This window comes from Artibeus jamaicensis, unplaced genomic scaffold (genome assembly GCF_021234435.1).
Source record: "Artibeus jamaicensis isolate MK-2021 breed Jamaican fruit bat unplaced genomic scaffold, CSHL_Jam_final scaffold_3307, whole genome shotgun sequence".
Taxonomy (NCBI): Eukaryota; Metazoa; Chordata; class Mammalia; order Chiroptera; family Phyllostomidae; genus Artibeus; species Artibeus jamaicensis.
In genome coordinates this window covers 2,117,921-2,140,244 of record NW_026522040.1, presented here as the reverse complement: position 1 = coordinate 2,140,244, position 22,324 = coordinate 2,117,921, and the positions used below count along the sequence as shown (strand labels likewise).

Sequence of the window (22,324 nt, the reverse complement as noted above, 5' to 3'; positions counted from 1 at the left end):
ATTAACAATAGTTACTTGATACTGTTGATTGAACACAAAATTCTTTTTCTGTTGTTCAGTAAAGCATGCTAAGATCTGAGAACATAGGACTCACCTCTGAAATACAACCAACCCTAACTGGTACTTCTACAGTCTGGGTTTCAAAACAGGCAAAGAAAGGGTCAGGAGCGTCCACTGGCTTCTTAACCCAAGAGTGCTTTCATCTGGCTAGATGAATTTGGGGTACCTTTTAAAAAGTATTGCCATTCAGTTTATCCCAATGCCTACGTATGTAGACTTTTCCCCTTGAATTCTAAACTATTTGTATTTTCAGGGAAATTTCATCCTTATATGTCTAATTCATGGAGACAGTGCCCTGTAGCAACAGCTAAGGCCAAGAAAGTTTAAAATCTAGCCTTCACTCTACCATTTCTTATTAAATGTGAAATGTGTTTTTCCAAAATTAAGCAAACTTGAACTTCAAAAGGGCCAAGTTCAGGATGAACCATGAAATTTGATGGGGTTTCTAAACATTGCAAAGCACATTCTCCCAGCTCTGGCTGCAGCTCCTGGCATCACATGACTGGTTGTTTTCTGCCGCCGAGACCGGCACCCCTGGCTCAGGCCGTGTCCAGCATCCTGCAATAGTGAGTGACGTGGTGGACGTGGTACAGTGTGCTTTTCAGAGATTTTCTTTTCATTTTAAATAAACATCAAATTTAACTGTCCTTTGTCTACTGTAGAAAGAAGGGCAAGAGACCCTCTATTCATGGAACTCTTACCAAAGAATATAGATGGCGTGTATATTAGTTAGGACAATGTTTGCTGCTATAACAATGAGCCCCCAAATTTTAGTAGCTTAGTTCAGCAAAACCTACCAGTCCATTGTGGTTACTTCTGAGTAGTAGGTAGAACTGGTCACCTGCTTTTTTTCTTTTTTGTGACTCTTATCAATTCCCAGGGCTTTGGAGTCCTCTGACCTAGCTGGCAGACAGAGATAGAGAGGGTAGAACATGCATCTTTGCCTCTTACTGGCCTTGGTCTGGACACATCACTTCTGCTCACATTCAGTTGGAAATTATGGGTCACATGCTCTACCAAGGTACCAGGAAGAGGGGAGGGTAGAAAACGTACTCCTTGACTGACAGTCACTTCCTGTGACTCTGGAAGGAAGAGCATAGGTTGTGGTGGACAGTTACATGTCTCTCCCGTGGGGGTCATCAGTGTGAGTATAGCATTTCCACGCTCTGACATACACTTTCTTCCTCTCAAAGTGCTTCATGCTCTTGCAAATCCAGTTCACGAAGTCTCAGTGACTTGGCGACTTGTGAAAATACTGTGTGATACCAGGGGAATTCACTTATTAATTCAGTTTGGTCCTTGTCTTAGTTTGAGTTCACCAAGACGCGAACCCTAAAAGAAAGGTTTGACCCCAAGTCGTGTATTTGTAAAATGATCCCGGAAAACACTGGTGGTGGTGTAGGGAAGTGGGATGGGGAAGGGAAGGCAACCAAATCAAGGTTTCCTTACCAAGTGAGTGACCACTGCGGGGGTTGGGAGCTTAACTCCCTGGGGAACTCTAAGATCCAGGGCGACCCAGGCACCTTGGAGTTATCCAACTCAGAAGGTGTGGGGAGCAGAGGTATTTATGCACCAGGGCACATCAATTTTTGTCTGAGGGCTGCTCAGAGAGGGGGTTGATATTCATAGCACTTTTAGCACAGAGGGTAGACTTCAGTGGCCAGAGAAGGACCAAGGGCACAGACTTGCTCCTGCTGTCAGCCGAGAGCCAGGCAGGCGTATACGAATACAGTAATGTCTGCAGGGGCTACCCGTGTGCGTGTGGTACTGCCGGCCTCTGATGTAGTTCCAGGGTAGGTCAGACCACGTGAGTCCAACTGACTAACCAGCAGCACGCTGTCTCCTGTGTTGTCGTTTCCGCTCTACAGTGTGCCGGACGAGGAGGTCAAGGCCACCACCACGAACACACAGGTGGAGGGCGATGAGGAGGCCGCGTTACTGGAGCGCCTGGCTCGGCGGGAGGAAAGACGCCAGAAGCGCCTCCAGGAGGCGCTGGAACGTCAGAAGGAGTTCGACCCGACAGTGACCGACGGGAGTCTGTCGCTGCCCAGCAGAAGAATGCGAAACGACACAGCAGACAACGAAACCGAAGACAAGGAAGAGAAAAGCGAAAGTCGCCGAGAAAGATACGAGATAGAGGAAACGGAAATAGTCACCAAGTCCTACCAGAAGAATGACTGGCAGGATCGTGAAGAGAAGAAGAAAAACGACAAAGACGAGGAGGATGAGAAGCCAAAGCAAGGGAGCATCAGAGAAAATCAGGTAGAGGTGTTGGTAGAAGAGAAAACAGTAGAAACCCAAGAAGAAACAAGGGGAATGTCTTTGAAAAATGGGCAGATCGGTGCAGACGAGTCTAAAGTAGAGGACGCGAGGGAACAAGGTTCAGATGAGATTTCCCATAATGAACAGGTGGAGGAGGAAGAAAGGGAAAAGGCTCAGGCAGAGAGGCTCAGGCTGGAAGCAGAAGAAAGAGAAAGAGTGAAAGCTGAGCAAGAACAAAAGATAGCAGAGGAGAAAGCAAGACTGGAGGCAGAAGAAAAAGCAGCTGCTCTAGAGAGAGAAAGAAGGGAGGCGGAGGAGAGGGAAAGGGTTAAGGAGGAAGAGCGACGAGCAGCCGAGGAGAGGCAGAGGGCAAAGGCAGAGGAAGAAAAGAAGGCTAAGATAGAAGAGCAAAATCATAAAAAGCAGCTAGAAGAGAAAAAAAGTGAAGCGCAAGAGAAAAAGATGGAAGGGGAAAAGGTAGAAGAGACGCTAGCAGGGAAATGGGTCAATGAAAAGAAAGGACAAGCAGAGAGACGCCAGACAGCTGTGCACACGGAACAGGTACAGTGGACGTTTTGCACCAAATGTGTGATGCCCGTGACGTGTGAGAAATGTAATGCACATCAGATTTGGGGCCGAGGCCACATTCCTGAGCCCGCACGCTTGATCATTTGGCCGTTTGTTTTTATTGTTTAGGGCCTTAGCAATCTGTGAGCATGAAGCAATTGATTGATGGCTCAATAGCCAATCAACCAAATTTACTGAGGCAACCAGAGGAAATGTGTTGCTCTGGGCTTGCTTGTTTTGAACTTGAAGGTGGTACTGGTGGCGGTGCTGTGCTGACCTGTGATTCTGCACCTGTGTCTACGCTCCTTCCTTTTCACACCTTTACCTCTCTCCACGGGTCTACATGAGGCAAGAGCATCTTAACTCTTCCTTTTACCCATGGGTTTGACATTTAACTAAAAAAAATTTATAAACGTTGGGGGTGGGAAGTTGACAAAAAAGAATCGTGTTCCCAAATAGCATCATAAGAAGGCAAATATCAAACTTTCGAGATCAACTGATAACAAAGGAGGAGAGTAGCCAGTTGGGGCCTTCTGTAGAGAAAAAAAATGTCAGATCCATGATTGGCACCATGTAGACCTGAGCTTCATGTAAACTTGCAGAAAGTCAGTCCTCTGGGGCAACATAGGCTCATAATTGACTGACAATTAAAAGCCTACATTTTGCTTCTTTTACTATCTGAATGGCACATGTAAACTGACATAGTCCGAGGAAGGGTGGAAATAGGGGCTGGGGGGGCGTGTAAACTACCAATGAGTTTTTTCTGTCTGCAAGGATGCATTATAAGCACTGTCCTTAACCACCATCTGCTTGCATGTTCACCTTCTGGAAAGAACTCTCTGTCACTGTGTCTGCACTGCGCTGAAGCTGTCTTTCACTCCTGCTTGTCATAAGGGGCTCATGAACACAGCTACGATTGAGACAACCAGGGACAAAAATGCACCGAAGCACATGTGAGGTCTGTAAACACGCACAATGAGCATGTCATTGTAGGTATCAGTGAGCGCATGGGCAGGCACACGAGAGCAAATTTTGGGTGGAAAGCAAGCCCCCGAGGCTGCTGTTTACAAGCACTGGCCCAGGAGGCTGGGTGAGCACGACACAGCAAAAGAGAGGTCAGCCTGAGCCACGTGCCCAGTGACCCGAGCACCTTCTCACGCTAGTAAGAGCTACAAAGGGCTTCTTTGAGATGAGTGACCTGACCACTCTTGCACATAAAAAGGAAGAAGAAAAGGGGGCTAAAGTGCAGCCCCAAAGAGAAAAGTCCCAAGAAGACAAGCCTACATTCAAAAAGGAAGAGGTAAATATCATTGGGAAATAATAGCCTAATTAATCATAAAGCGACAGAGTGCTGTGTTCCCCTACAGTTGTAACCTCTCAGCCAGTGTTTTTCAAGCCATGACTCATAATTTATCGAATGGTGAAATCAATGTAGAACATCTCAGAATTAGTTAAATGTGTCCATCGGCATTTTAAGAAGTGCAATAAAATAGAAAATATCAGAACACTGTAAGCACTGCATTGTGACATCAATTATCTTCCTCACTGTGGGTCGTGGTCCAGAAGCTTGAAAAACACTCCTGATCCATCTCCCCCACTTTCTATTCCTTTAAGTGCTATTTCTTGTTTTCCTTGAGCCGTCTTACTTCCATGTCATTTCCAAGTGGCTTTGGTCCATGATTTAACTTCTCCGAGGGAAACCACCCCCCACATCCCCAGTAGAAAATTTGGTGAACGGAAGATGATACTTGGTTTTCAAAAGAAAACTCTGTCCCAATGTGTTGCATTGCATTTCTGAGGCACACACAGGAGCCGGTGCCAGAGCGCGTGACTGTAGGTAAGTGGCCAGTCAGGGGACCAGAGGCTGCTGCAGGCAGGGTGTCATGATCTGACGTCCCTGAAATGGCACATCAGGAAGCCTGACTTTGTTTCAACCATCGTGCCTACATGAGCCCTAAGGAATCCTCAAAATTGTGACAATATTCAGTAAATTCAAAGTCCTTGAACAGAGTAAAACTAAAGCATCCATAGGGAAGGAGTTGAGTTACTTTGCCCTTGGCCTGACCTGTAGTTATGGCTACATTTCTCTACCCATTGTGGCATATATAAAGAAACAGGAAAAAAAATCATACTTAGAAAGTAGATAGCCAGATTTAATAGAGGGGGTGGTTATTTTTCTGTGTTTTTTAATAAGATTCATGTACAAAGTAAAAACCCCTAGTTCGCGTTATACGTATTTTATACGTATTTTATTTTGCGTATGTGTTCCTCCTCGTTAGAACTTGTGGTGCTTTGAGAGTGAACACTGAACGTGAACTCTGCCCATTTAAAGGAAGGAGAGAGCGTAAATGCTAATCACTGGAAAACTAAATTTGGCTCAAATGAGGCAGCTGAGGAAGTGGTCGAACATGTGGGAAAACACTGTTCTTCATTTCGTAACAGAAGAACACTACAGATTCACCCACAAAAAAATGAAAGTCCCCGCGGAACTAAACTCGAACAGAAATGTCCCCCGTGGGTCCTTGTCTAGAACTGGTGTTGCGTGGTCCATGTCCTCACAGAGAGAACAGAACAGGGCACGAAATCATAGCTCGGTGATGGAGTTCACGTTGGGGCCAGGAAGCTGAAAAGGCGCTGTTTGGATTCTGTCCTTTAAATCCACTTCCCCGCAATATGATTGGTTTTCAATGACCAGAGCTTCTGCGACCGTGCACCGGGTCCCCGAGCTGGAAAGAGCTCGCCGGCAGCCATCCAGACCATCCCTTTGCCTCTTTTCAGATAAGGCCCCCCCCCCCCCGTTCAGCATTGTCCCTGGTAGAATGAATTCAGAGCTGCCTCTTTCCCAGTCTGCCCTGCAGCACATTCCAATGTCCCCAAACTTGTGGCCTCTTTTTTGTACAAGGCCAGATTAAATCCTCTGCACAGGCTTGAGAAATACATCCGTCATTCCTGCTGTAACAGCGTGTACATAAATTACTAGTTGAATGACTAGATTTTCCCCTCTCCAGCTGGTTAGTTATGTGGTTGCTTTATACGGACAACTTTAAACCGTACTTTACATGTTGTAGTCATTGTAAATACCCTCCTCCTTTTTTAATTTCCTTTTAGTTAAAAAAATTTTTTTAAAGCTTTTTCTTTCAAGGAGCAATGCATCATCGGTCAACCACAAGTAAACATAAACATCACGTAAGCCTTCTTAGGGAAAACATTTCCAAAAGTCACTCCAATACTTTACAAAATACCTTCTTTCTCCCCCTGCTGCAGCTTAACTCTTTGGTGGCAATGGATCACAGATGATCAGCAACCTTGAAGCTTAATGGAGCTGTTTTTTCCTTTTCTCCAACTGTAAAATGTCTCTTTCTAGTTCTTCCCTCTAAAGCTCCCCCCTCCTTCTCCCACCTCTAACAGCAAAACAACTTCCAGGGGAGTTGTTCATATAATATTGAAATTGACCTTTGTGCATCGAGTCCAAATCTCCCCAGCGCTGCTGTGCATGTGAACCACCAGGAAATCTTAGGAAATGCAGACTCTGACTCAGTGGCTCTGGAGTCTGAGCTTTCTAGTGAGTTCCATGTTGTCCCCAGACAAAACTTTAGGTAGCAAGGACATTTACATGGTACATAGCAGACCCAGAGAAGGAACTGAGGCTTCTGAGTCAAAAATCGGTAACTTGCACCGGTTCTTGTCACTGCTCTGGAAGCAAATAATGCCAAACAAACTGCAGAGACTGATATCACAGTCCTTTATGGCCTGCTTACTTGACCGTCTGAATGTCTCTCCGGCACAGGGTCACGTCGCTGAATTCCCACCCCACACACACCTTTGTCATCCCAAGGCATATCCCAAACACCCAGTTTTATCTGAATGATCACATTTGGCCCGAGCCTTGCACGTTCTTTCAGGTACTTGGCTACCCATCAGTCCGTCAGCACAGGTTGTCTTTATGGCAACATTCCAACCTAGGAGGTCTAATGCTTTTCCCAAGAGATTCAGAATCCCATGAGTTTAGGTTAAATCTTGTATAAAATGCAGTCCACTGTGCTCCTTAAAATAAAACATAAAGCTGTTATGGAATTACTTTAGTTATTCATTTCCCAAAAAGATAAAATAATGTTCATGCTCAAATTGTCATGATTTCACTGGGAATTTTTCTAAGGAAGTCTTCCAAAGAGAATACAGGCATACCATCCACTGCAGCCTTTGCCGATAAAGGCAGAGCTTGAAGAAAAGGATTTTTTTTTCCTTCTGTTAAATATGCATTGTTTTGCAAATCTGTTTTACATACATTTTTGGTCAGTAAATCAGACAATGTGTTTGGGGGGAGTGGAAATATCTCTGACTCCAAAACAGGAGAAGTGAGGTGGAGGGTATTTCACCTTTACATACTATTCCACACACCGTGAGAATGGAGTCCAAATTCGTTTCATGGTTCTTCTGAACTGGGACCCTCCGCAACCCCAAGTTTGTGTCCCCAGAAACTTCTTAACCACAACATATAGCACAGGCTTCTATAGTCCATGGCTTCTGGGGCCGTGTCCACCAATGGTAGGCCTAGGCAAAGACAGACCCTGCCCACCCCATAAATACTGATCTCTGATTGGGCAAGGACAATCACCAAGGAGCTGCAGTCAAGTAGTAGCACAAGCCAGGAGCCTCCTCCTCTGTAGGCCCTTGTGACCAATCAGAAGACACCAGAGAAAGGAAAGGATGAAGGATTAGGAAGGGGTCATCTCCAGGGCTACCCAACCTGCAGCCCATAGGCTGCATGCAGCCCAGGATGGCTATGAATGCGCCCAACAGAAAATTGTAAGTTTACTTAAAACATGACGAGATTTTTTTATGACTGTGTGTTGCAGTGCATTTAATGTGTGGCCCAAGACAACTCTTCTTCCAGTGTGACCCAGAGACACACTGGAAGCCAAAAGGCTGGACACCTCTGATGGCCCGATGTCCTTGTTTTCTGTACATAGAGCCAACACCCCATGGAAGTCCAGTGACTTAATCAAAGTAACAGCCAATTTGTCAACACCACTGGAACCAAAACCCAGGTTTCCTGACTTTGCCGCCGAAGCTCTCAGAGAGAATGGCAAAACAATAGCTCCCTCCTTCAGCCTGTGCAAGGGATCCCCTGTCTCCAAGTGTTCACCCTTTGGAGAAAGATTGAAGTTTTAACTAATTGGGACCACACAATAGTTGCCCATTAAATTCCTACAGAATAGTCCTTCTGGAGTAACTTGATCAAATACTACTCAAAGAAGTCCATCAGGGAAAAGACTACTGAAGGCTCAGCAGTAGAGCAAAAAAGTGCACAGGCCTTTAGTAAAACATGAACTTGAGTAGTAAATGCTCAGAGGGTTTCTGGAAGAGCTGGAAAGGGGTGAGTGGTCAGAGAAGGGGAGACCATCTGGGCAGCGCCTCTTAAAGCCCTAAATTCTGACACCTGCCTTCCTCTGTAGGGTTCTTTAGAACATTAGCGCTTTCTCCGTTTGTCTTAAAGAGAGCAATGATGAACCACCCCTGTTTTTACTCATCTTTTAGGATTCAGGGAGATGCTATAGGAAAATTGTACTCTTTTACCCCTAAAAAAAGCTTTGTAAATTCAGTTTACTTTGAAATAATCTCTTATTTACCACGAGGAACTTGTAACATGAAATCCACAGAATATTAAAACCAATACCTGCTCTTCATGTATGACCATCTGTCACCCTCAAAAATCACAAAACCACTCTGGAGATAAGTTATTACCTGCCCTCTGGAAGTCAAGGTAAACCCCAGAATTTTTCCTGTTCCATTCTAACTTTGTGGCTTAGATATATGGTCCCACAGCTGTGAGTCACCCCCCTAAAGGTAGAGTCATTATGTCTTCTGTCCTGGAGACCCCAGTTACTTATTTAAGAGACAGGATCATCTCCTCTGACAGCAGTCAAAACCAGCGTGGCAGGTCTGGCTAATCTCATAGGTTTGCCCTTCTTTCCTCCTCCACACGTTAGGGTCCTTCATCCAAGAAGGAACCTGTCCGAGCAACCTTGGCCTTTTCCCAGCAAGGCTCTTCCCACTGGGACCTGCAAACAATCACTCCCGTGGGCTTCCCAAGACATAATAGCTTCCAATAGTAACACCCCCAAAGCCTTTGAAAATAAAACCCCCAGCGAAATCAGGAAACATCTTGACTTCCTAAAAGTGTGGTCAGGGTCTCTTCTCAGAGGCTAGAGAACCATCACTCATGCGCTGAGAGTTTCCTCTGACCCCATCTCTACCACATCATCCTGTAGTGGTTTGTTTCATTTCTGAGGCTCCTGGCTTCCTATCAATTTGGGGTCATCTTTGGTGACACCAACCCAAACCTAATAAGATTCTTACCGTTATGTTTCTTTCTGGTGTGTACTGTTGGTTAGATCAAAGATGAGAAGATTAAAAAAGACAGAGAGCCCAGAGAAGAAGTTAAGAGCTTCTTGGATGGGAAGAAGGGATTTACAGAAGTGAAGTCGCAGAATGGAGAATTCATGACCCACAAACTGAAACACACCGAGAATACTTTCAGGTAAGACGTAGTGAGTAATTAACAAACGGTGACTGTGTTCACGTGGGGGGGAAAGTCAGCTTCCTCTGCTGTGCCTGTAAACAGAAACCTGCTAAACAGGCAACATAATTCTTTTGCGAGACCATCATCTTAGAGACGCTGAGTCAGCAGGTCCGGCTGTCAGTCACTAACAGAAAGAAGACCGGCGGTCATCACTTAAACAAAGGTTCAACCTGCTTTTCCCATAGTTTAGCAAGGTAGGTTATGCTGGGCATCCAGGTTTTTGTCCCTGACCTCATATGCCCATGTTAGGATCAGTTTATTAGAAAACATCGTAACTGGGATTAATATCATCAATTCATTCTCTATGTGGGCCAGGCAGCTTCCTACAAAACCCTTCTCAGAATCATGTTCAAGAATGTATTTCCCAAAGGTTGTAAATAAATGTTGTGTAAGGCTAAGATTGCTCTGTGGCCAAATCCCTGGGAAAGGTAAGATTAAACTGAATGAATGAGCTCTCTGCCACAGGACTTTGAAGGCACTTGGAGTTAATTCGTACTGGGAGTCTCTAAGAGGGAGGAAGAAGGCATCTGACTGATGAATATTTCATTTATTGCCCTTTGGAAAACCCTCTTGCATGGCTTCAGCTCCCCCCCCCCCATTATGTTGAAAATCTGGGTAATTGATTTTATTTTATTTTTTTTAATTATTTATTTATTTATCTATAGAGGGGAAGGTAAGGAGAGAGAGAGAGAAACATCAATATGTGGTTGCCTCTCATGTGTCCCCCGCTGGGAACTGGCCTGAAACCCAGGCATGTGCCCCAACTGGGAATCGAACCTGGATCCTTTGGTTCACAGGCCCGTGCTCAATCCACTGAGCTACACTAGCCAGGGCTGGGTAATTGATTTTAGGACAAATAGACAGGTATACGCAGGTCAATTCTCACTTCCAGATCCATTGAATCCTTGGAGCTCCCCACCAGTCTTGTAAGAGAAGTCCAAGTTGCCTGCTGGGGACACCAGGCTCCAGGACTCTCTGGGCCCCATTCCTACTCATGCACTCCCTCCAGCCACGGGTGCCAGATGTCAACCTCTGTCATGTCTCTGGTCGCTCTGCCAGATGTTACAGAAGAGACTCTGGGTTCCTGTAACGTGGATTTCCATGCACCCCTGCCTACCGACCCTGTGTGTCTGAACACTTGAAATAAGTATGTCCCCAAACAGATTTTGTGTAGAAGTCAGACACCGTCCCCACGACAAAGCCTCTGGGACATCCAGAAGCAGGCAGAGCTTCTAGGGGTGGACATTTGCAGCCCCTTGTCCTCTAAGAGGCTAAAGTAGGTAAAAAGTAATGGGCCCCAAACAGTCTTTCTAAACAAAAACTTGAGCAGAAATGTAGTCACAGGTATCCCACAGAAAGCCTAAACTGGCAGAAAGCAGATGTGAAAAATTAAGCATTTATCAGGAATTCATAGCAAATCTGGACAGCAAGTTGATCCAGGCAGGTCAGCCAAGCCCAAAGGTTGCTGAGGTGTCTGTAGGTTAATATTCTAAAGCCCTAAAACAGTGTGGCGTTCACAAAAAATCTTCAATGCATATTACCTAACAGTATTAGTGTGTTGTCATTTGATGGCTTAAAATAGTTTTGTGGGTATGAATACACTTTTTTGTTCAGAGAAATACATAATATTTTGAAAAAAAAAACCGTCGGTAGAAAGTTCAGTTAACAATTAGCAGACTTACCAACCAGCTTCAGCCTAAGCTCGAATTAATAATTAACATGTCCGTTATGTAGAAACCCGGAGAAGTGGGAGATGCCAGGAGGAAAATCAGAAGGACTGCCAGCAGACTGAGCAGTGAGAACCCTGAAATGTGACTCCCACTTTAATTTTTCCATGTTTAGGCAGGGGAAAAAAATGACAGAAACAAGCTGTCACCATAAAGTTTGGGTTCAGCTGCCAACATATGTTAGTTTTAGTTTCAATTAGAAGTGATGACGATAGGAGCAGAGATGCCTGGTTTTGCTCCATAGAGCGAGGAGCTGGGGAGGGAGAGGCTCTGTGTAGATTAGCCCGGGGCCTTCTAGCCTAACTGAAAACAAGCTGTGTCCTTCATGGTGAAAGGGCTGATGTTCCTCTTGCCTTCACACCTAAAGAAGCCAAGGGGAGCCTCTTCGAGAAGAAATTTTCATAGTATTAGCGGCACCCACATCTGGGCAGAGGTGACGTGGACAGAACTCTTTTTCCTGTCTTGAGCATAATTCCTTTTGTTTGATTGAATTACTGTCCCCTTGAATAGTCCTACTTTCTTATAACTAGATCGTTTTCTCTAAGAGAAAATCTAAAAATCTCAATTCAGGGAGCAATTTTATAGAGGTGGGTCGGATTGTCTAGAAAGTACAAAACAAGGATTTGTTTGGCTCTCGTTTAACATTTTTGTATGTGGGAATTACGGGTTTTTCTTCCTGGTGATAGGAAAATTGTACTCCTTATAAACATTCAGAAAATAGAAGTATGAAAATATGTACCCACCACCCAAAGAAAACCACTAGTAACATTTTCCCTAGATATTCCCTATATATTTCCATTCAAAATAGACTTGCATATAGACATACAGCATGTATATGTGTGAGTATAATTATAAATCTACATTTTAAATGGATTACCTTAGCTAGCCTTCTAAACCAATGAATGTAAGCCTGCAATTCACAAAGTTAGAATGCCCCACAGAACGGAAGTGTGGTGATTTAGTTAACCGTATCTAATGGTGGCCTTTTGAAACTCCACGATGAAGACTGAGCGCCATCTAGTGGAATCTGGGGGCATTTCTACAGGCGGGTGTTGCCCACCCGACTGCACACGGACACGGTGGACATGGAGAGAAGCAATGTCTTCGAAGATGGAAAGACCGTAAATGAATTGAGGGAGCAGATTTCTCTCTGGGGGCACAAGTCTGTAATCCTGTAAGACCCCGCAAGAGCAGCATCCAGTGTTAAGGGACCATCACACTCCGACTGAGTTCAAAATAAAACAGTTCGTTCCTCTTTCACCATCATTGAACCTAGCGTAAGATTTTTATACTTGTAAACCTCAGCTTTTGGTAAGAAAGAAATTTTACATCGTGGTCCAGCGATGTCTCCATACGTAACGGGAACTGGGCACGTCAGGATGCAGTCATTTCCCTTGCTCTGTGCAAAGCACTCTGATGTTTCCTAGTTCTTTTTTCTTTTCTTTTTTTTTTAATGCTGACTATAGTCCACTGAATTGATTTTTCTGGCCAGCAGTTTGGACAGCACTGTTCTAAAGGACGCAGGATATCTAGAACTACCTCCATGTTTTAAAAAAGCATGAGCTATACACGTGCGATCAGTGTGGGTAACTGCGTCATCTTGAACTCATCTTCTGTTCTATTCTTCCTCTGGTTGCAAAGCTAGAAACACTGTTGTTCTCTACGTGGAGTAAATGGTGCTAGACAGTAATTCATCCGTTGCTTGGAAAAAAGTGTTAGACGTGGGCTACCTATGTTCAGATCTAGTTAAGAATGCCTTCATTACTCATTAATTAGTATTTAAATAAGGCTTCTTCTTTTTCATGGCAAAATACTATTCCACTATAAATATGTACTACATTTTCTTTATCCATTCATCCATCAGTGGACACTTGCATTGTTCCCCTGTCTCAGCTGTCGTTAATAATGCTGCATTGGACTCAGTATTTTCTTTTTTATTCAGATAAATGGCCAGAAGTGCAATTGCTGTACCATATGGTAGTTCTGTTTTTAACTATTGGAGGGACTCCCTACTGTTTCTCACGGTGGCTGTCCCGTTTTACAATCCTACCACTAGTACCTACTCACCCCCATTGTGTTCCTGAGGACACCCAGAGTAAGCAGCGCAGCAGGGACTCAGGTTCAGACCTCGAGCCTCCAGGTGGACCCAGCCTGCTGCTTGGGCTGCTGTGAGGACCTGCTGTCCAATGATGGGCAGTAAAGTTTCTATGTGGTACCCAAAGCCTGCAGGCCCACCTACCCTCGCTCCTGGGGGAGGCTGCAAGGCAGGTGTGTGTCTAACTCTTTTTCATCTCTCCCTGCCCCTCTTCACCCCCACCACCGCCACCAGCCGACCTGGAGGGAGGGCCAGCGAGGCCAAGGAGGCGGAAGGGGCTTCCCAAGTGGAAGCTGGCAAACGCCTGGAGGAGCTGCGCCGCCGCCGCGGGGAGACGGAGAGCGAAGAGTTCGAGAAGCTCAAACAGAAGCAGCAGGAGGCAGCCCTGGAGCTGGAGGAGCTGAAGAAAAAGCGGGAGGAGCGACGGAAAGTCCTGGAGGAAGAAGAACAGAGGAGGAAGCAGGAGGAAGCAGAGCGAAAAGTCAGAGAGGAGGTAAGTAAGCAGGGCGCAGCCCGTCCGGTGGGTCAGCACCCCAGCTTCCCCAAGTCCCTGAATTCCTATCTCTGGGGACTCTGGCAGCTCAGGGAATAATGTCTTCCCTGCTGAAATGCAGCTGCTCTTTTGAGCATGGGCTCCTACAAATACATTTTAAGAATAATAAACTTACTATGTGCTAAGCATGGTTCCAGAACCTTTATGCATATTAATTTAGGTGGTCCACCAAAAGCAGATCCAGCTGCCTGCCGCTCGAAAGCCATTACTTGAGAGGCAGGTACTGATGTACAGGAAAGCAGTGTAAAGGTTTATTTTCAGGCCATCTGGAAGATGAGGGACTCGCGTCTCAAAGCCCCTCTCCTCCTCTCAGTGCAGGCAGAGGTCTTTACGAGGAAGGAAAGGGAAAGCAGAACAAAGAGATCGAGGGAGGGGGTTGCAAAGTTGTCTACGTGCAGACGCGCACAGTCCATTCCGATAGGACAGGCGATGGGCCGGCGTGCATCATCCTGGTTTAGTCATCGCGGCTTCACGTCATCCTGGCCCCACAGCCGAAGGCCAGCAAATCTCCCGGAACTAGGATGTTTGAAGGTCAGAGTCTGTACCTTTCAAAGTTAGTTCCCAGGATTCTTATACAAATATGCTCTTCATCTACAAGCTATGTATTAGTCAGCACTTACAGAAACAATGTCAAAAGAATGGTAGGGTGGATTATAGTTCTCCTCTGTTACAATTTTCCACTGTAACAGCAACCCCATTTTATAGATGTGGAGACTGAGGCATGGAGAGGTTTTGTGGGGTTTTTTAATCGTTTTCCCAAAGTCCCACTTGTTTTCATGCATTACCCTATACTGTCCCTCAGTAGAGAATATAGAGAGCAGAGAAGAACGAAAAGATCTGCAAGAACCAAGAGTCACATGATGGTTGTATCTTGATGTTTGAGGAGTTTTTAGAGAGATTTTTAAAAGTAGGTTTTGGGCCCTTTTAGTGGAAAAGTCTACGTTTTTGCAGTGGGGGGACGGTGTCTACTTTGTTCATCCCTGTGTACCCAGCACGCAGACCCCGTGCCAGGCAGATCACAGGAACCCAATAATTATGAGCCAACGAATTTGTTCTGTATTTTAAGACAGAACTAAAACAACAAATAAAGTTACCAAAAGGCTAATTTTAAAGACTGAAAAAGTGCTTGACCATCTACAACTTATACTGCTGCTGTGTACAAGGTGCATTCTTTTCTTTCATCCTTGGGTACATTTTTATTCTCATTTTATGGGCAAAGAAATGGGAATCCAATAGTTTGAGGGCCTTGTGTCAAGTCACTTGACTAACAAGTGGTAGAATCTGTGCTGGGACCCAGCTTCTCCCACTCGACCTGGCGCTTTTCCCGCCAACTTTAAGGAACTGTCATTGCCTGTCATTCAGAAGATTCAGCAAGATTTCAGATGACTTGCTCACTTGGATACTAACTAACATTTCCCTAAACTGTGCAGAAAGTTTGGAAAAATGACTCCAAAATCTCTTCCAAGTCCAGCTGTCGATGGCTTGTGTCCTAACAGCCACTTGGCAGCTGGGCCCTTGGAAGGTGACTCTGATTCTTCTTTTCCTTGTGTATAGAATATTCTGCTTCCAGAATTGCTGTGATGAATAAGCGGTGCCTGGTACCACTAACAGGCACTCAGGGAGTGGTAGTTATAACCATTGTTATTGTTTAGAAGAGGAGAGTACCAGTGAAGGCAGAATGAATTCTTAGAACTGGATTGAATTAGAGATTATTTGCTCTAACCTCTTACCAATATAACATACACTGGAGGGCCGAAAAGCAACAGAAATTACTTCTCACCGTTCTGGAGTCTGAGAAGCCCAAGATCAAGGCCTGCAGACTTTGTGTCTGGTGAGGGGAGCGGCTCTTCTAGGTTCACAGATGGCCCTTTTCTCGCCGTCTCCTTACACGGTAGAAGGAGTGGGCGGCTCTCTGGGGCTTTTCCTTTTAGGCACCAATCCCGTTCATCAGGGCTCCACCCTCGTGACCTCATCACCTGTTAATATCATCCCACCAGAGGTTAGGGTTTCAACCTATGGATTTGGGGGAGATGCAAACACTTAGTCTACAATACACAAAATCCTTGTGCAACCTCCTCTGCCGGACAGACAGACATACAGTCTCTGCTTGAGAACATCCAGTGATAAAGATCTCACAATCTGACAATTAGAAAAGACAACAGGAATCTCTCAGAAAATGGATCACAGGGGATGTGCGATTTAGAGCTCCAGAGTTTTTGCCTGAGAGAGAAACAGGGGAGAGTATTTCAGGCCAGTGATGAAGGACGGCCCAGAGGAGTTAATGAGACAGACTGTGAATAATGTGTGGTTTCACCACTGTGTGCAATGTCTACCTCATTTCGGGCTTGTCAGACCGTCTAAAATAATCTACTCACCTGAGGCGCGGGTAGCCACAAAATCATCTCATGTGTAGTTCCACAAATGCGGTGCCATTGATTTACGGTACTTGGCACAGACGCTCTCACTTGTCTCCACAACTCCCCTAGAACGTAGGGAGAGAGAAGAGATGCACGTATTTACACAATATGTGATACCGATTTCACACACTCAGAAATGGGAGGTCCGTGTTAAAGGGCTTGGCAGGATGATGGTAGTGGTGGTCATCACGCCGAGCTCCAGTCTAGGCGTTTCACATGGGCTCTCTGACTCAGTCCTCATTAAAGCCCTATTCAGTGAGTTCTGCTGTTATCCCCACGCTACGGATGAAGAGACTGAGGCACAGAGCAGATGACTAATGTGGTCAAGGTCACGCAGTTGGGAAGTGGCAGCGCCAGAGTGTGAATCAGGCAGCTGGACTCTAGTGACCGCCCTTGAGGACTCAGGAGCATCCAGTCTAGGACTTGGGTCTTTTTCCTCTGGGATTTGTGCCTTTTCCCCTGCAGCACTCCGTCCCCTTGGCTTGGACCTGACATTGGTGCCCTTGTCACTTGCTCTTTCTCTCTTAAGGAAGAGAAGAGGAGGCTAAAGGAGGAGATTGAGAGACGAAGGGCGGAGGCTGCTGAGAAACGCCACAGGATGCCGGAAGACGGCCTGTCAGATGACAAGAAGCCGTTCAAGTGTTTCACTCCTAAAGGTTCATCTCTCAAGGTATTTTTCCCCCAGAAATCCTTACACTGTCTCTCCCAGAATGCCTTAGAAGCTTGATTACAGCCCATTATTTAGTTACTGATTATTAAAAGCCTGTTTCCTTTATCTTTTTACTCCTCTGTTCGGCCACTTCACAACTTTTCTTTGTTCTCAACAGAGACAAAGCAGAGGAAGTGGGGAGATTTGCATCTGTTGTTTATTAGATGCTTTGGGACATGTTAGAATGACAGTCAGTGGTTCCAGCTGCCTCAATGCTTTGGGCAGTCGAAAAGGGAAACATCGATATAATGGGCAAATAGAAAGGTTATGCTACTTTTCACACTAGCTGATGATTCTTTTTCTTTGTCATTATTAAAAGCAGGGCGGCTGGAAATGGTACAGTTCAAATTTGAAAGCCGTTGTAGGAGAGGAGGTGAAATGCAGTTTGGAAAAGTCCTTGGCCAGAATGAGTTTGGTGCTCCTGCCTTTGCAGAGTGTAGCTCCTATGAGACAGAAGTGCTGATGGACGAGAATGAGCAGGAAGACTGACTTAGGGGGGTGATGGAATGGTCGAGACAGGACAGGAGTGCAGACTCAAGAAAGTACTGTTATCTAGATTCAGTCTGCCATTTTTCCCAAACACATTTTTTGCTCACGAGGGTTAAGGCACATTGAGCTCCTGGCACACTGAATATACGCAATCAGTATTTGTTGAATGGATAGATGAGTGAATGAACCTTCAGAGGCAGGAACTTTTAACATTTTTATTTCACCTTCATTTTCCATCTACCTACCTCGGTTACAGAGCGTCGACCGTGGGCAAAGCTGATACAGAACCACCGCCAGGCTCCAGGCAGTTAAAGTGTGTGCGTGCATATCCATAACCGTGCATGAGGTCTTAAGTGGCGCACTAAAATGACCAGAAACCCTTGCCCTGACAGGTGTGGCTCAGTTGGTTGAAGCAGTGTCCCTGTAAACCAAGAGGTCACCAGTTCAATTCCAGGTCAGGGCACATGCCTGGGGTGCAAGTTCATTCCCCTAGTGAGGGCATGCACAAGAGGCAACCAATCGATGTTTCCCTCCCTCTTTCTCTAAAAATCAATAAGCATGTCCTCAGGTGAGGCTAAAATAAAATAAGCAAAAACCAGTTACATTTTATAGTTATTACCCATTTCACATGCAAAGCAACATGTTCTATCCTTAAGTAACTTCCCTTACTCTACAGTCTCCTGGGTCTGTCGTAGTTCTGATGTGTCCCCAATAAACTACTTGTAGTCAAGGTCTGCTTTAGGGGAGATCCAAACCAGGCCACTGGGGCGCTTTATTATTTGATACTTGACTTTTATAATGCACCTAATGTGTGCCGTTTACTGTGAGGGAGACAAGCCCACAGCAAGCTGGCTGCCCCAGTAGAACTGACCGACTCGGGAACTCCAGAACTAGGAGGGCCACCAGATCCAGGCCGCCCCAGAAGTGAGGTCTCAGAGCCCACTCAGCAAGAGAGGGCCGTTCTGGAGAGTAGCTGAGCGTCAGTTATGGACGCCAGAATTTGAATTTCACAGAAGTTTCTTAGGCCTCAAAATATTCTGCTTTTGACTTTTTGCAACCATTGAACAATATCAAATATTCTTAGCTCGAGGGCTACATGTAGCTCATGGGCAAATGCTTGTCATTTACAAATGCTACTGTAGAAGAAAAAGTAGAAAGTGGAACACCTGCTGGGTTCTGGCTGCCTCCAGGCAACCCTGGCCTCCGCCCTGTTCCCCGCCCAGGTCCTCTGGTTCCTGGCTCATCGGCATTCGAAGGCAACCACATTTTCTCTTTCTGCCTTCCTCAAAATCCTGCCCAAGCTAAGCGTTCCTTGGACAGTCTTGGTAACATGAGCAAAGCGGCATTGATCTAGACTTCTAATTTCTACCCTTCTGTTCAGGAGAAACTATAACCCATCTTCCTCCTCCAAAAATCTCCTCTCTACCAATATTTCAGCGTCTCCAGTCTCTCCATCGGCTGGAGTACTGGGTCCCTGGGGAGCCATGTACCTGCTTCCTCTGGTGGATACGCGTACAGAGAGGCATGTGTGAGCAATCAATGAAAGTAGATACAACTTAATCAATCAATTAGATTTTTTAAAGTTTAACTCCTATATAACAGAACATACTTTCAAGAACAGGCAACCTATTGCCTTTCTCCGTAGTATGTGCCTTGAAGAACTTGCCGGGGCTCTGGTCTGAGAACTGGATTTCATAGTCTGTCCTTGGATTCCTGCAACTCTCGATACTCTTGGCCCTGCGACTTCTATAACTGGTCCCAAGTTAACATTCTAGAAGCCAGTGGGAGGCAGGGCATTTCATATTCGACCTCAAAGTATTATCAACTAGTGTATTTCGTGACTTTTGTTCCTTTCTGGGAACTCTGTACCTGGTTGCTCATGCTTCAGTTACTTTAGCAGTGATTTTTTTTTTTACATAATATATAAAGAATATATTTTAAGTAAATAACTTTAAATTTTTGTTTTTATTGTTATTGTTTGCATACATGGGTGGTGCAGAAAGTCTGGAGTAAAGAGAATGTCATTTTCTGAAACAAATAATATGCTTTTCTCCAAGGTTTTTTTTTAAAGATTTTATTTATTAATTTTTTAGAGAGGGCAAGGGAGAGGAAAAGAGAGGGAGAGAAACATCAGTGTGTGGTTGCCCTTCTGGGACCTGGCCTACAACACAAGCATGTGCTCTGGGCTGGGGATTGAACCTGCAACCCTTTGGTTCTCAGGCCAGAACTCAGCCACTGAGGCACACCACGCAGGGCTCTCTAAGCTTTTTCCAGCCAACACTGCCACCTCTTGGTCTCCAGAGAAACCAGTTCTCCTCATTAAACTTAGAACGTTTAAATTTACAACTTTAGTAAAATAAAGGGTTACATTACATAGAGTCACTAAGTTCAGGAATTTCCCAATATGCGTGCATCCATAAACAGATGGCGTGACCAGCCAAAGTGTGCTCATGAACTCAAGCCGTATTGAAGGAGACACTGGGACCTGAGGACCTGTATAAGTTGGATGCATGTGAGGGCCCAGGTTGACAAGGCGATCCCTGACCCAGAACGATGCTGGAAGTGCCGCAAAGAACACAGCTCGCCTCTGCCGCCACCCTCCACTGGGGCCCTGTGCTCCCCCCACGCTGAACGTTTCTTCATTCATCGGTCCCACCAGTCTGCACTGCCTCTTGGTTCCCCACGTGTTTGTTCTGCTAGGAATGTCCTCTGCCCTCTAACTCCTACCTTCACTCATGAACTCATTTATAAAACTATGGAAACGATAAACTACAAATCTCAGCTCAGGGATTAAATGTCTGAAAAACCTTCTCCAACTCCCCCAAGTAGTTGTTTCTCCCATAATCACAACATTGTCTTATCTCCTGAAATTTAAATATTTTATTTCTAAGTTCTGCTAGTCTCCCCTACTCAAATGTGTTCTAAAAGACTCTAATACCTGGTTGGGTGCTCAACTTTATATAGTAGGTACTCAGCACACTTTATTGGTTGGTTGGTTTACTGACAGGCTGACAAGGTTAGAAGTAGGATGGATGCATGGATGGATAGATGCATGGATGGATGGATGGATGAATAGATATTAAAGGTTCCGGTGCATTGTGTGGTTTGAATTGTATTTCGCCTTATTCAACTGAGAACTTTTTCTCCAGAAATGCACTTCTAAGTTTATATTGAAACCAAAAAAAAAAAAAAAAGATTTAAGACCTTTTACATTCCACAATCTCAGGGACGCCTTTAACACTTTCTTGCATAAAGTTTTATTTTTAATGTGTTTGTTTTTATCTTCATAAGAAATCAGTGGAAAAGATGCAGTGCGCCCAGTAACATCTATAAAAGTATTACTCAGCTGGCATTAGGAGTAAAGCATGTTTTCCAAAAAGCTTAAGAGTATTTATTCATCACCCCCAAGTCCCAGGTCAGTCTACTAACATCTCAGAAGACGGTAGGGTCCCTCAGCCACACCAGCCTGTGGTGACTAGTCGATTCCTTGGCTGCCCTGGATAGGGCAGAAAATGGACCCTTTCCGCACCTGTGCTTTGCACGTGCGCTTATACGCAAAAAAGGTTTCACCGCTTGCTAATACTGGTAGGTGGTGCGTGGCAGGGATGACTTCCAGCCTGGAGTTGCATATCATAAGGAGTCAACAAATGTTTGCTAACATAGAGAGAAGATCTGGATTTGAGGGATGCAGCTTCATTAAAATACAATGTTGGATTTAGTAGCTTTAGTTTTAGCAAAGAGAGGTTCCTAGCTTTGAAATAAAAAAGAATTTATTAAAGACTAATGAACTGCCCATTTGGTGTATATCTGTTGCATTTTCTCTGAGCTAATTTTCTTGTTTTCCACTTGGGCTGATGGGGCTTCGTGGGAAGTCTTGGCGTGTGGCCTTGGCATGTGGCCTCGGCGTTACCTCTGAGCTGTGCCCCAGGCTTCACCCCCACCCCATCTTCTACCTGCAGGGCGAATTAAGTTTGACAAATAGGCTTGGTAGCTATCAAATTAGGAAACCAGGCTAAGCCCTGAGTGAACGGTTCATACTTCCTGATTATCTTTCTTATTCAATTCTGTTACGTACCAAATACACAGTCAAACGTTGTGGAAAATTTTCTTCATCAGAGGGCATGGTACGTGTGTACTCATATAAATATGTCCCAAAGGACAACAGCATGGATTTTTTAAAATATTGTTGCTGAGAGAGTCGATCTTAAAAGTTCTCATCACAAAAATTTTATCAGGTGATGAATATTAATTAGACTTATTGTGTTGATCATTTTGCAATATAGTCAAGTATTGAATCGTTCTGTTGTACATCTGAAACCAATATAATGTTACATATTAATTATACCTCAATAAAGAAATAAGTAGACACATTTTAAAAGTCCGCCAGACAGCAAAAAAGGAAAAAGTTTTTGACATGATCCTGAAATATAATTATTGTGCCATTGATGTAAATTATTTCAAAGGCATTTTTATACCACTTCTGTCTAGTCTTCAGTTTGCCTCCAGAACTTCCTATGTTTTTGCTGCCTTTTCTCTACCCTCTGCCAGTCTTACCTTCATCTCTCAAACCTTGATCTCAAAAACCTTATTCATAGTTTTCCCTCCAGCAGAGCTGCTGTGCACAATACCCTCATCTTCCTCAGTGCTCTCGGTGCTTTTCTGCACCAGGTTTGCAGGGGTAGACGTATGGGGTGAGAAATACTGGTTAAGAAATGAAAATATTAACTGTTTTTTTCTTTCATTCCTAGATAGAAGAGCGAGCTGAATTTTTGAATAAGTCTGTGCAGAAAAGGTAAGTGATTGATTGTTCACTGAAGAATCATGCATGGAAAGATTTTTCTCTCGTATTTTTATGGATGTGT

At 44.8% G+C, this 22,324-nt stretch overlaps 1 protein-coding gene across 7 annotated transcripts in view; it reads left to right on the top strand.

Moving 5' to 3' along the window:
• CALD1 (caldesmon 1) overlaps positions 1–22,324 on the top strand; it is a 189,411-nt gene that overhangs the window by 153,141 nt on the left and 13,946 nt on the right. For 4 of the 7 annotated variants that reach the window (XM_037165801.2, XM_037165802.2, XM_037165803.2 and 1 more), the window contains 6 exons: positions 1,929–2,883; positions 4,112–4,189; positions 9,285–9,430; positions 13,529–13,787; positions 16,794–16,934; positions 22,211–22,254. In XM_037165801.2, the coding sequence (XP_037021696.2) occupies positions 1,929–2,883; positions 4,112–4,189; positions 9,285–9,430; positions 13,529–13,787; positions 16,794–16,934; positions 22,211–22,254 (1,623 nt within the window). The remainder of the gene's footprint in view (positions 1–1,928; positions 2,884–4,111; positions 4,190–9,284; positions 9,431–13,528; positions 13,788–16,793; positions 16,935–22,210; positions 22,255–22,324) is intronic. The other 3 variants (XM_037165806.2, XM_037165805.2, XM_037165807.2) reach the window with 3 other exon arrangements.